General features: G+C 41.4%; 1 protein-coding gene across 2 annotated transcripts; it reads left to right on the top strand.

Annotated features, from left to right (window-relative positions):
• Window positions 1–4760: 4760 nt before the first annotated feature.
• PSMA4 (proteasome 20S subunit alpha 4) lies at window positions 4761–14111 on the top strand. Of its 2 annotated transcripts, none has more exons than XM_045542048.1 (9): window positions 4761–4872; window positions 6303–6328; window positions 6547–6589; window positions 6855–7017; window positions 8295–8372; window positions 9025–9113; window positions 10898–11028; window positions 11503–11626; window positions 13694–14111. In XM_045542048.1, exons 2-9 carry the CDS (start codon window positions 6326–6328, stop codon window positions 13846–13848), a joined length of 786 nt encoding a protein of 261 aa, XP_045398004.1. In that variant the 5' UTR covers window positions 4761–4872; window positions 6303–6325; the 3' UTR covers window positions 13849–14111. The 2 variants fall into 2 exon arrangements, with proteins under 2 accessions (XP_045398004.1, XP_045398013.1); XM_045542057.1 differs by lacking the exon at window positions 4761–4872 and adding an exon at window positions 5152–5450.
• The last annotated feature ends 279 nt before the right edge of the window (window positions 14112–14390 follow it).

Below are 14390 nucleotides of genomic sequence, written 5' to 3'. Positions count from 1 at the left end.
CCACATCAAAGGACTTTCCTGCATAGTTAAAAATGAACTGATGGAACAGATCAATTCTGAATGTGACAAAGCCCATGAAACCTCTAACGTCTTCAAGCAATCTCATGACCAGTTTTTAAACTTAAGAAAGTACTGCATAAGCAAGCATATCTTTCTGTGGGTCTTGCTTGCCTTGTATATAAAACACATATAATGATATTTTGAATCAGATAATCTCTAGGTCTGTTCACCCTGAAATCAATGATTTTTTTAAACTTTGAAAGGTACATGTATAAATATATTCAGATATTTTAAATATCTGGACATAACATACAGACCTAGCTAACATATCACCAGTTCTATGAAACCTTCTCTGATCTCTTCTTTCCCTAGAATCCCATTGTACTATTTCTTTTTCATGGCATATCACTTTGCATAATGGATCATGGTTGTACAGGCATCTAGCCTGAGAGCTATTTGAGGGCAGAGACCATGTAAAGCTTATTTTTGTCTCATCCCTTCTTCTCACACCTGCTACAGTGCCTTTCCCACAGAGAAGTCTTTACAAATACTTGCAGAATGAATGTATGCAGAATGAATGTATGCTAGAAGAAAGGCTGGGGAAGGCACACACTAAGATGCCCTAAGAGAAAACACAGAAGGTGTTCTTTGAGAACATTTTTTAGCTTGTTTGAAGGTGTAGTTGAAACTGGAACTCCAGAGATAGACGCTGGAAGACACGAACTGCAAGGAAGCAGATAAAGACATCCAGGCAAGGCCACTAACCCCTGAGCCACCTAAATATAATGGTTAGTTTTCAGACTGATATCAGGAATGTCCCTAAGCAAATATTTTTAAATTCTCTATAATTTATGTTTCTTTTTGTATGACCATATAGTAGATTGGGTAAACTGGAGCTCACTATATACTTGGCTTAAATTATACCACTGCATTTCCTTCACTGATTTCTCTTTATGTCTCCCTTAGTATGGCTTAGTAAATGGCTATTTACTTATTCTTATAGTTTTAACTATTCATTTTCTACAAATGCCTCAAGTCTAGAACCCTGGCCATTCAAACACCTTCTCAATAGTTATCTCTTTCTATATATGAATATGCATTGATTCTATATCTGTCTCTTTCTAAATATATGAATAGGCATTGATTCTTTACCTATCTGCCTGCCCACCTACCTATTTACACTTCCCAAAATAAGTGTTTCTCTGAATTTTCTTATGTCATTCATCTTTAACTTCTCTGTCTCAATTTCCTTATCTGTAAAATTGGGGTAATGGTAGTACCTATCTCATAGAGTTAGTTGTGAGGATTTCACAAGAGAATAATGCCAGTACTTAGCACAACGCTTGGCACATAGTTGGGACCCAATAAATATTTATTAAACAAATCAAACATATTCCAGGTTACCCAATCTCAAAATACTGGAGTAATTTTTTGCTTATTTCATATTCAATCACTGAGCCCTATTGGTTTTTATAATCATAGAATTTTAAGATTCTCTGTCTTTCCTGCCTTTTAAAGTTTTTAGCAATATATAATAAAAGCCAACGTTTATTGAGCACTAAGTATTTTACACACATTATCTCATTTAATCTTCACAACAAACCCATGAGGGAAGTACTATTATGATTAATCTCCATTTTCAGATAAGGAAATAGAGGCTTAAAAAGTTGAACTAATTTGATTAAAGAGAGCCACTGCTTAAATCAGGTCTTTCTGATACAGACCATGCTGTTAACCACTACAGGGTCCCACACTACTTCCTCTCCCTCTCCCCTCCTCCCCTATCCCCCTACACACACACACACACACACACACACACACACACACACACACACACGTTAGGAGGAACAAATGAGATCATTCACATGAAAGCACTTATGCTTCTCAAATTTAAAAAACTGTGGTTTTTATCTAGCTTGATCATTCAGGAAACTGGGGACCAGAAAAGTGGACTGAAACCTGGGTTTCACTCCCAGCCCAGTGTTCATCCTCTTCTATGATGAAACCCTACAGATTTCCCTCTTGATTACTTCTGCTAACATGGATTCCCTTCCATTCAATTCCTAATGCAAATATTTCTTAACACTATTTCAATATTTAAATACATGCTGCATTGCATTGATATTTTACTATTTGGTGTTTGTTCTAGTTTATCTCCAATTAGTCAATTCCATGTATTTTATAGACTCTTGGGTGGTTGTGATGGTTAATTTTAGGTGTCAGTTTGACTGGGTTAGGGGACACCTATGATTGTGTTAAAGGATACCCAGATAGCTGGTAAAGCATTATTTCTGAGTATATCTGTGAGGATGTTTCTAGAAGAGATTGACATTGAATCACAGACTAAGGAAGATCCTCCCTCACCAATGTGCGTGGTCCACTCAGGGCCCAGATAGACAAAAAGGCAGAGGAAAGATGATTTCAATGTCTCTTCTGGAGCTGGGACATCCGTCTTCTCTTGCCATCAGACATCAGAACTCCAGGTCTCAGCCTTTGGACTCCAGGACTTACACCATCAGCTCCCCTAGTTCTCCAGCTTGCAGACAGCCTATTATGGGACTTCTTAGCCTCCATAATTTATTTCCATAATAAATCTCCTTCTATGTATTTATCCATCCATCCATCCTATTGGTTCCTTTTCTCTGGAGAACCCTGACTTAATACAGTGCATAAATTGAATAATATTTATTTCATATAACCTTCAGGACCTAGCACCATGCCAGGCCCCTAGCAGACCTAAGAAAGATCTGTTGAATAAACTGCAAGAATGAACACACTTCTACAAGTGCCAAGTCCTGGGCCTTTCAACCAATGAGGAGAAAACCCATTTCTAGATTTAGAAGTCAATACCATATGTCTGGCAAAGACTCTTTGCTCTTACAAGTGTCTTTTTCTGTCCAGACTTTTATCCTCTCTGGACTACAATAGAACTTTACTTTCTGGTCTTCTTAGTTTCCCTAACCTACATACTTCATATTAGAGGCAGATAAAAATTCTGGTTACATAATTGCTGTGTGACAATTTAACCAAAAAATTAGTGGCTTAAAACTTAAAACAATCATTTATGGTTTCTGTGGGTCATGAATTCAGATAGGCCCTGGGACAGCTTGTCTCTACTCCACAATTCTAGGAAGACTTGAAGGCAGGGGGAGATTTGGTGCCTGTGAGAGACTCAATCACCAGGGACTAGAATCACCTGGAGGAATCTTCACTTACCTATCTGACAGGTGACACTGGGACCTCATCTAGGCAGTTGACCAAACACCTCTCCATGTGGTCTTTGCTTCCTCACAGCGTAGTGCCTGGGTTCTGAGAACAACCATCCCAAGCGGACAAGACAGAACTATATCACCTTTTATGACCTCCTCTCGGAAGTCACATGATACCACTTCCATTGCAGTCACAGGCTCACCTAGATTCAGGGAAGAGGGACATAGAACCTTTCAATGGGAAGCATCAGTGGCACATTGTAAAAGGAACTTATTGGATGGGATATCTTGAGGGCTCGTCATCCTAAAACATCACTTTGATCCTCTTATTACTGATCAAAAAAAAATTCTGGCAGTGAAGGCACTCTACAGTTTGGCCTCAAATGCCTTTCCTCCTTTACTTCGTACATTATCTCCTCCATTCGAGCCAGACTGAACTGTTGCCCAAACTTGTCAAACTCATTCTTCTGCTCTTTTATCTCAACTGATCCCTCCTCTTTTGACCTAAGAAGTCCTACCTCTCACTTAAAACTCAATGATTGCTGAATTCTGCGGAATGAACTAAGATGGCAGGCAGGGGCCCACAGAGATGCCAGAAGTACAACACCTGAGGATGCTTTCAAAGCACCACCTATCTTATCTGAGCATGGCCCTTTGCCACCTTGCCTTGGCTCCCCTCCCTGTGTGCTTGGAAAGCAGAGATGACAGGAGAGACCTCAAAATGCAACTCATTTCCAAGCTATCTCTTTTCAAAGCTCATATCCTCCAATAATTTTGCACCCAACATGAAGAAGATAAAAGTCCCTGCCCAAAGGGCTGCTTCCTGGGAGAGACCGTGAGCAAATGACTACATATCAATCCAGACCCTGTCAACCTTCTAGCTTGAAAAACCTTCACATGAATAGTAGATGGTGTACATAGGGATTGAAGCTGGATGAGAAAAAGGGTGGAGAGATGGATGACGAACACAAACAAGCATGACAATTTCAGCAGAGAAGATAACATGCTGCGAGTGCATGGTGGTGGTAGGGTATTGCTTTAACTAGGTTGGTCGGGGAAATCCTTTCTGACATGGTGAAAAGCAGAGGAGACCAAGGAGAAAATTCTCCCCAAAGCGCGAACCCTACATGTCCAAAAATGCATGCATCGACAGTAAATAGGGACGCCAGGTTCAAGAAGGACTATGGTTAGAAGAGGCAGGGTGAAGGTAAAGTCCGGTACAGTCGGGGCCATTTGAGGAAAGGGCAGAACCGTAAGCAATTAACAGGCCGGTGCACACTAATGCGCTCCTAAGTCTATGTGACTGAACAGCAGTGAAGAGAAAGCGAAAGTGAACGCGCAAAGCGTAGGAGGAAGTGAGCTACACAGGAAGTCCACCTTCCGCTTGGCTAGGGTCTTCTACCCTCCTCCCCGCGGTATGCCACCCTCCGCTGGCTGAGGACCCCAGCCTGCGGCGCCTCCCCCAACTCCCCAGCTCCCACGAGGGCAGCCGGCCCTCGCCCCGCCCCCAGGGGGACTTCCGCGTCCTCGGCCGCCCCGCCCCCGTGTTCTGCGCACGCGCGGGGGCCATATTGGCAGGGGCTATTCAGGCTTAGCTGGTGGCTTTTCTTCCGCGGAGTAAGGGGCTCGGTGTGTGTCTGGACTGCCCAGGGTCTTCCCTCCGGTGAGCCTTTGCCTCCTAACGGCCCGCGGAAGCTTGGCCGCTCTCCCCGGGGCGGGTGTCCGTAAACGCCCAGGCAGTCGGTCCCGGCCTGCGGGCGCCGCCGAGGAGCCGTGGGCACAATGACTCTGCACCCGCCGCCTCCGTGACGGGCCGGCCGCGGGGACCGGCCTCCCGGGCTTCCCGTGTCCAGCCTGGACCTCAGGGCCGGGGCCGGGCGAGTGGGCTGGGCATGGGGGCCGGTGGGCAGGACCGCGGGGTCGGGGCGGCTTTGTCCCGGTGGTCCGGAACGTGCAAGTTAGCGCTGCTGCAGGTGCCGGTGAACTCTAGATCGTGCGGCGTCAGGCGTGGGGACAACAGAAAGTTGTGTTTACGCGCGAATCAGACTCCCCTTGGCAGGCCTCTTTTGTGTCCTCCAGGCTTTTCTACTCACGACCATCCTTCCCTTGCACCTGCCTATTGGAACTGTCTCATAACTGGCTGCCCTCCTGTTAGCCTTTCACCAGCCTGAGTGATCTTTCTAAATGCCAGTGAGTTCCTGTGGCCCTTGGGCTCAGGATCATTCGGTGGAGCCCCATTGAGTAAGAAATAAAATTCCGTTTTTATCTGGGGATGCACGCCCTCCGGTACCTGATCCCAGTTTACCTTTACAATCTTGATTTCCTGTATTGTAGTATCTGGGAATATGGGTTTTGGACTCTGAGGCATTTCTAGTAAATCACGCTGAGCCCCTGGTGTTGTCTTTTGCAGGAGTGGAAATGATGTCGTCCAAGATTACTGCCCCTACCAAGTTCAGGACCCTTTATCACTTTGTGGGGAAGGCCTAACTGAGCCTCTTAGCTTGGGATTCAAGGCTCTACGTGATTTGGATACTGGCTTAACTCTAAGACTTGTTTATATTCTTTGTTAAACTTCAGCAGTTTGTCTCTTGCCCACTAAGCTGTCTTACTTCAGTACCCTTTACTCACACTTTCTGCTCTGCCTGGACTGTCCTTCCTTTCTTCCCCTAGTCTTCATTTTAAACCTGAGAGTTCTCAGCCTTATTTCTGCTTCTCCCATCACTAATTTACTTTCATTTCTTTTTTATTATCTTTTTTTAAAGAAATATTTTCTGCCCACATTCTACAGCAGAAACTAATTTACTTTCATTTTCTGCATCTCTCATTTCCCCCCACCCTTAGTGCCTCTTTCCACATTATTTTATAATCTATGACTGCCTCTCACACCTAATTGCCAGACTAGTACAAGCTCTTCAGGAAAGGGATTGGTTTTACCCATCTTGGCATTCCAGCATCTAGCATAGTACCTGGCACTTAGCAGGTACATCATAAGTGTTAGTTGAATAAAGGGAGTGAATAAAACAGATTTGTAAAGTCAAGAAATGCTTTTTAAATTGTGAATTTTATTTTAATGATCCAATTTTGTTTTGACAGGAGTTATATAAAGTTCAGAAAACATGGTGAGTTAATACACATGCCAATAAACTGTTGCCTGATAAATAGTATTGCTTGTACTCTGCTTATGGACTTGCATGAGAAAATAGAAATGGAATGGTGTCTTCTTCCTTATCAGTTTCTTCTCACACATTGAACTTTGTGTACCAGGGTAGGTTTTATAAGATGATTTGTGGGCTTACTTTCAGTGGGTAGGAATCACTTGTATGTTTTTCCTTTGCAGTCTCGAAGATATGACTCCAGGACCACTATATTTTCTCCAGAAGGTAAAATAAACATTGTTTAATCTGCCTCAAGTAAAAATTCTTTTAAAGTATTAGACTTTTATGGGAAAAAAATCTGCAAACTTTTCTTGTAGTTGGAGTGTTCACCCTTTTTGTACTTTGAATTAATTATGGTCACTATGCATCATAGAAGAGTAAAAGTAGGGCTTTTGTCTGTAGCCTGCTAGTGTCGTTACTGATTTCTCTTGGACCAGTGGTGCAAGACCACAGAGGAGAGTCTTGGCTTCTCACCACTTGTGTTTTCTAGGTCGCTTATACCAAGTTGAATATGCCATGGAAGCTATTGGACATGCAGGCACCTGTTTGGGAATTTTAGCAAATGACGGTGTTCTGCTTGCAGCAGAGAGACGCAACATCCACAAGCTTCTTGATGAAGTCTTTTTTTCCGAAAAAATTTATAAACTCAACGAGTAAGTGAGTTTTTAGGAAAGAGTTTTTTTGAATATCTTACTTTCTCACATAAATAGGATCTGCATAATTTGGGAGGGCTCTTCCATTTGACATGGTAGAATTGAACAGTTTATTGTGTTTTTATTTGTGAAAATTTGTGCTTTTAACTTATTTTGCTTGAAGCCTCCTTGAACCCCAATACCATGTATTATTCCTTTTAAGTGCAGGACCAAACACTTAGTGAGGAAACAACATTGTGTAGTACAGACTTAGTAGTCACACGGATTGAGGTTCAAATCCAGGTACCACCCGTGCTAGCTGTGTGACCTTGCACTAATTATTTAACTTCATTGGGCCTCAGAGCCTCCTAGAGTGGTTGTGGCAGTTTAATGAAATGAAATAAAATAGCACAGTGTCTGGCATATAGCAGGCCCTCAAAGTATTATGTAGAAGACCTACTCAGGAATTTTGTTGAATTATACTGAAACCTACCAAAGAACAGGTCTCTCGGAGGTCTGGAAACAGTTTAGCCAAAACCCTGTTCACTTTGTGAGATTTCTGTTATATCTGGGTATGCGGAACTTTGCGGCTAGTGGAGAGCTGGCTATGCTAGTCAGAGACTTTCCTTTCAGTGGTGGACCTCTGAAATGCCAGTTGTCAGGGCCTTTTGATACAGTTGTCCAAGGTAGTGTCATCCCTCCACAGAGCCACTGTTGGGTCCACTCAGCAGCTTGCAGGCTTGGTTGGCTGGGCATAGTCACAGTGAGTATCTGGGCTGTTAGGAGAACCAGGGCGGCCCTCCAGAAAACAGGCAAGAAACCCGAAATGCGCCCTTAGTAGGCCGGTAGCCCTGGACTTCCTCGGCAGGCTTGTCAACCCCTTGCCCTCGTTCCCCCTCACCCTCATCCTCATCAAACCAGCCCTTAGGAGGGAGGGCACTACCCAAGAGCATGAGATAGTCTGTCTAGCAAAACCTTTTTCTTCTTTGTTGCTGAATCTTCTTGGGATTTACTTTAGCTTCTTGGTGTTAATTCTCTTGCCCTCTTTACAGTGTGATTATGATAAATACATCTATTAAAAAACCTAAGGTTGCATTTGTTTATCTTTCATGTTGAATGACATCAGGTAAAATGTTCTCCTACAAAGATAAAACTTCTGTAGTTTTTTCCTGAAGGGTGTAGCAGCTGTGAAGCAAGCATGGTAACTTTCTAATAGAACTTGGTGCTTTTTAATATTTGTAAATGCCCCTTGCAAGCATCTTCCCTGCTCTCAGATCAGTCTCTTTCTTTTCTTCAAGGGACATGGCTTGCAGTGTGGCAGGTATAACTTCTGATGCTAATGTTCTGACTAATGAACTGAGGCTCATTGCTCAAAGGTATGGTCATAAGTAGCATAAGTGGTAGAGAAATTAGATGTTTCTAAGGATAGCTCACCTTTGCAAAGGCTAAAGTCATTAAAGTCTATTAATTGAAAATTACAGAGTTTTTTTTTTTTTTTGGAGACAGAGTCTCATTCTGTTACCCAGGCTAGAGTGAGTGCCATGGCGTCAGCCCAGCTCACAGCAACCTCAAACTCCTGGGCTTAAGCGATCCTCCTGCCTCAGCCTCCTGGGTAGCTGGTACTACAGGCATGTGCCACCATGCCTGGCTAATTTTTTCTATATATATTTCAGTTGGCCAGATCATTTCTTTCTATTTTTAGTAGAGACGGGGTCTCACTCTTGCTCAGGCTGGTCTCGAACTCCTGACCTCGAGCAATCCACCCGCCTCGGCCTCCCAGAGTGCTAGGATTACAGGCGTGAGCCACCGCGCCCAGCCTGAAAATTACACGATTTTTTTTAACCAAACTTACAAAATGTTATTTGCCATAAGGATATTAGAATGTAGACATGTTTCCTCCCCCTCCCTTCCTTTTCAAATGCTGTTAGGTTGTCCCCATGGCATAGATTTCTTTTCAAAGGGTATCTTCCTTATAGTATATCTGTGTTTTAGAGAAAACTGTTAATATGCCCATCTTCTTTATTCTAGGTATTTATTACAGTATCAAGAGCCAATTCCTTGTGAGCAGTTGGTTACAGCACTCTGTGATATCAAACAAGCTTATACACAGTTTGGAGGTACTGAATTTTTTGGAGATTTTATTCCAAAAAGTTAAAATATTTTATAAGTAGCAACCTTTTGAGACAGTAAAAAGAAATTGAAAATTAAACACTTTCCCTTTTTAAATTAATATGTAATATTTTATATATTTATGGTGTACATGTGATATTTTGTTACATGCGTGGAATGTGTAATGATCAATTCTGGGTATTCGAGGTATCCATCACTGAGTATTTGTGATTTCTATGTGTTGGAAACATTTCAAGTCCTCTCTTCTAGCTACTTTAAAATATGCAATACGTTGTTGCTAACAACAGTCACCCTACTGTGCTGGAACATTAGAACTTATATCTAACTGTGTGTTTGTACCCATTAAACAACCTCACTTCATCCCCCTATCCCACCTACGCAGCCCTGCCAGCTGCTGGTATCTGTCATTCTATTCTCTACCTCCGTGAGATCAGCTTTTATAGCTCCCATGTATGAGTGAGGATATGGAATATTTGTTTTTCTGACTGGTTTATTTCACTTAACGACCTCTAGTTCCATCCATGTTGCTACAAGTAACATTTCGTTCTTTTTTATGGCTGAGTAGTATTCCATTATGTATGTATACCACATTTTCTTCGTCCATTTGTCCGTTGATGGACACTGAGATTGGTTCCATATTTTCACTGTTGTGAATAGTGCTGTGATACACATGTGCCTGTGGGTATCTCTTTTATATACTGATTTCTTTTACTTTGGATAATACCCAGTAGTGGGATTACTGGATCGTATGATGGTTTTATTTGTAGTTTTTTTAAGAAATCTCCATACCATTTTCCATAGTACCTGCACTAATTTATATTCCCACCAACAGTGTATGACTGTGGTCCCCAACGTCTGGGCCACAGACCAGTATCTGTGGCCTGTTAAGGACTGAGCCCCACAGTGCCACTGCATGCCTCCCAAACCCCACCGCTGTATGTGGAAAAACTGTCTTCCATGAAACTGGTCCCTGATGCCAAAAAGTTTGGGGACCATTGGTGTATGAGTTCTCTTTTCTCTGCATCCTCACCAGCTTCTATTATTTTTTGTCTTTTTAATAATAGCCATTTTAATTAGGGTGAGATACCGTCTCATTGTGGTTTTGATTTGCATTTCCCTGATAAGTGATGTTGAGCATTTTTTCATATAGCTGGTTTTTTTAATTAAATTTTTTTAATTGACAAATAACAATTGTAAATATTCATGGGAGCATGATGATGTTTTGATACATACAATGTATACTGATCAGATCAGGGTAATTAGAATTCCATTATCGCCAACATTTATCGTTTCTTTATGCTGGGAATTTGAATATCCTAGCTATTTGAAACTGTATATTATTAACCATGGTCATCCTTCAGTGCTCTAGAACACTAGAACTTCATACATTCTTACTTCATGAATGAATCTGCTTCTACCATGTATAAGTTTTATTAATAGGATATTGAAAATAACTATAGGATTGTTATTTTGAATATATAGGATATCCAAAATAACATTTTCAAATCTGGAAACAATTGCTTTTTACATGATAATGAGATTCAGCACTGGTCCTCTGTCTTTATTTCCTCTCCTGGCTGTGTCCAAATCCTAGAAACAAAAGTGGAATTTATAATGGAGCTTATCTATGGTAGCCAGAACAAAAAGCAGTTTATGAATGCTTAACTTCACAGAAAAGGGCTTAGCCACATTCACTGAGCTCAAATAACTATACTATAGTGATACTAAATTTAAATTGTTGATATGTTTGGCTTTCTTTTCTTTGTTAAAGGAAAACGTCCCTTTGGTGTTTCATTGCTATACATTGGCTGGGATAAGCACTATGGCTTTCAGCTGTATCAGAGTGACCCTAGTGGAAATTATGGGGGATGGAAAGCCACATGCATTGGAAATAATAGTGCTGTGAGTATTTTTGTGGTGTATAAACTCTAGCAGAAGGTCTAGTAGTGGTGAATGTGAACAATATTTTAAGATAACTGCAACAACCTTAATATGATATGAAAATATCTGTGATTTTTGTTGATGACAAGGTTGCACATACTGCTGCTGTACTGGGCTTTGTTAACTACATTTATAATTAAATGCCAATTTTCAATTAGAAGTTGTAGTTTTGTTTCACATCCTAGTTCATAGATCCCCTGAATTCTATGACAGATCCCTTGGGGGACCAAGGACCCCCAGTTAAAGACTGCCTTCATAGAGCATCATACCCTCTTCCTACCCCATCCCATGCCTACCCTTCCTGCCATCACAATTGTTCATACTAGCTGTAATGCCAATAATAATTCAGGCGTTATTCTTCCAGACCAATTCATATTCCTGAAAAAGGCAAAAACTTAAAGGAAATTCTCTATGTTGATTCTTCATGTTTTATAGGCAGCTGTGTCAATGTTGAAACAAGACTACAAAGAAGGAGAAATGACTTTGAAGTCAGCACTTGCTTTAGCTATCAAAGTGCTAAATAAGACCATGGATGTTAGTAAATTATCTGCAGAAAAAGGTAATTCATGTGCCTTCCTCTAATTTGTTCAGTTGAGTGAGGGGAATTGATTGAGCAGGTGCTGTCAGGCCTTTAATGTGTTATTTTAGTTCATTGAAACAGCACCCTCATGAGTTAGGTGGCCTTATATACCTATTTCCTAAATGAAGACACGGGCTTAGTTAGTGAGGTTAAGAAACTTGACCAAGATCAACACTGGTAAGTTGTGGAGCCACCGTCCCACACAGTATTCCAAGCTTAAGGACTTGAGCCTGAATGTTCTCTGTACTCACAGAGATCCTGCACCAGGCTACTTTTAGTTAACAGTTGTCTTGTCAAGACTTCATGCCAATGAGATCTATGATTATATGTATGATGAAGTATATGTATGTAGTTATATATTTTTACATAGGTATAATATGCTTTATCAGAAATACAGCCTTTGCACGTGTTGTGGTGCCCTCTTCTGTTTTTCTGAATGTATTAATAGTAATCTCTTATGTTAAGCTCATGTTAACAATTCTAAACACTTTCTTCAACTTAAGTTGTATGACTATATAAAACAATATTTCTTTTCTTTTTTTTTTTTTTTTGAGACAGAGTCTCGCTTTATTGCCCGGGCTAGAGTGAGTGCCGTGGCGTCAGCCTAGCTCACAGCAACCTCAGACTCCTGGGCTTAAGCGATCCTCCTGCCTCAGCCTCCCGAGTAGCTGGGACTACAGGCATGCGCCACCATGCCCGGCTAATTTTTTCTATATATATTTTTAGTTGGCCAGATAATTTCTTTCTATTTTTAGTAGAGATGGTGTCTCGCTCTTGCTCAGGCTGGTCTTGAACTCCTGACCTTGAGCAATCCACCCGTCTCGGCCTCCCAGAGTGCTAGGATTACAGGCATGAGCCACCACGCCTGGCCTAAAACAATATTTCTAAGTAATGTTTTTCAAAAATTGTGGTAAATTAACATTGATTTAATTTAGGATAATTTAGTTCCTGGTGTTCCTTAGAAAATGCCATTAACTTGCAGATTGCCCTGTGTTGTCTACTTCTACCTAATTCCAAGGAGGCACTACTCAATTTGCCCTACACAAAAATTCCTTCCCCTTTAGGTATCGGCCTTCTTTTCTTGTCCATAGCTATGGAAGCTGCTTTTCATGCATTTGTTTTGAAAAGTCCATAAAAAAATGTTATTTATTACTGGTTGAAGATTCTGGCTGAGCCTTTAGAGGTTCCAACAAGGAAATTTTGGTTGCTTCTGGTCAGCACAGCTAATAGCAGAACAGCTAGAGCAATTGACTGTCCTTTTTCTAAGGAAGTGACAAAATGGCTGCTAAGAAAGTTGGGATGGGTAGGAGAAGTATTTAAGTAAAAAGTATTTAAGCAAAAATGGTAATTAAATTGTTACAAGATCAGGGGCAGTGTGATGCTGCTATAGGCTGGAGTCTGAGGCTGCAGCTCTATCAGCAGATGCTGACTGCTTGACAGCAGAGGAGAGAAACCCAGTTACACTTGACCTTAAAGCAGCAGGATGGTTGGAATTACTGAATTTTGAAGTGAGAAAGATGCCATCTGCAAAGAGTTCTTCAAAAATTTTAATCAGGCAATTGGCTTTATGTCCCAAGTTGCTCTATAAGCGGAAAAAATGAATCATCACCCAGAATGGTTCAATGTGTACGAGGTCCAGATAACTCACCTTGCATGACTCTGGTGGACTGACCAAAAGAGATGTGAAGCTGGCCAAGTTTATTGAAAAAGCGGCTGCTTCTGTGTGACTGCTCCCAAAATTCAGTAAAATCTTATACACAGCTGCAATTTTGAAGACAATTTGCTTGAAAAAATTAAGTTGTAAGCTTAGTTCGCCTTTATGTACCACATTTTGTAAAATCAGTGTTGACAAAATGATTTAAATTTGAAAAAAAATTACAAGATTGAAGGTGTTTTGTTCCATAAATGTCCATGACTGATACTAAGCATAAAACACAGGAGAGTGGTAAACTAAGGCTCAGATGATGTGAGGAGAGTAAACTGAGTGCCTGTTAAGTTCTGTTCGCTAAGTATGCCTGCCTGTAACACAGGTGTGTTTGTTTTCAGTGGAAATCGCCACACTAACAAGAGAGAATGGGAAGACGGTAATCCGAGTTCTCAAACAAAAGGAAGTGGAACAGTTGATCAAAAAACATGAGGAAGAAGAAGCTAAAGCTGAGCGTGAGAAAAAAGAAAAAGAGCAGAAAGAAAAGGATAAATAGGAGACAAAATCAGGGATTTTATAACTCCTCTGGGGCACCGTTTCAGTGTAAAGGATGTCCTACTCTTCCACACTGAGAAGGGTTTGGCCTTTTTTTTAACTTGTGCAGTGGAGAAATAGGACATTACATACTGAATTGAGTCCTTGTCGTTTTTTGTCCAGTTGCATACTTTATTGTAATGATGATGATTACTCTTCATGGACATCTTAATCTCCCACGCATATCCCCGTTTTTTGGAATAAAACTTGGAAAGAATGGAAATGGTGATGGAAAAAATTCTCTGTAGCAGTAATTGTTAAGCATACAAGGACCGATACGGCCATTATGTTCCTTTCACGATCTGCGTATGCTGTGGCTTACACTCCGTCCACCAAGGTGGGCGCTTCCTCGGGCTGGCCAGGTTACCTGGCTCTGTCTCCTGAATGAACACATGGGCTGAGCAAATCCAGGATTGCTGTATGGGTGTGAGGATCCTGCAGCTAGGACTGAGGCTGCTGCACTCGGCAGCCCAAGCCACGTGGAAGATGGTGTCTAGGAGAAAT

This window comes from Lemur catta, chromosome 1 (assembly GCF_020740605.2).
Source record: "Lemur catta isolate mLemCat1 chromosome 1, mLemCat1.pri, whole genome shotgun sequence".
In the NCBI taxonomy this organism is placed as follows: domain Eukaryota; kingdom Metazoa; phylum Chordata; class Mammalia; order Primates; family Lemuridae; genus Lemur; species Lemur catta.
This window is presented reverse-complemented; position numbering and strand designations above follow the sequence as displayed.

Excerpts from the sequence above, each read along its gene's own strand:
- PSMA4 (XM_045542048.1), top strand. Across the intron at positions 6,590-6,854 it reads CACTATATTTTCTCCAGAAG|GTCGCTTATACCAAGTTGAA; the intron begins GTAAAATAAACA and ends TGTGTTTTCTAG. Across the intron at positions 11,627-13,693 it reads TAAATTATCTGCAGAAAAAG|TGGAAATCGCCACACTAACA; the intron begins GTAATTCATGTG and ends GTTTGTTTTCAG.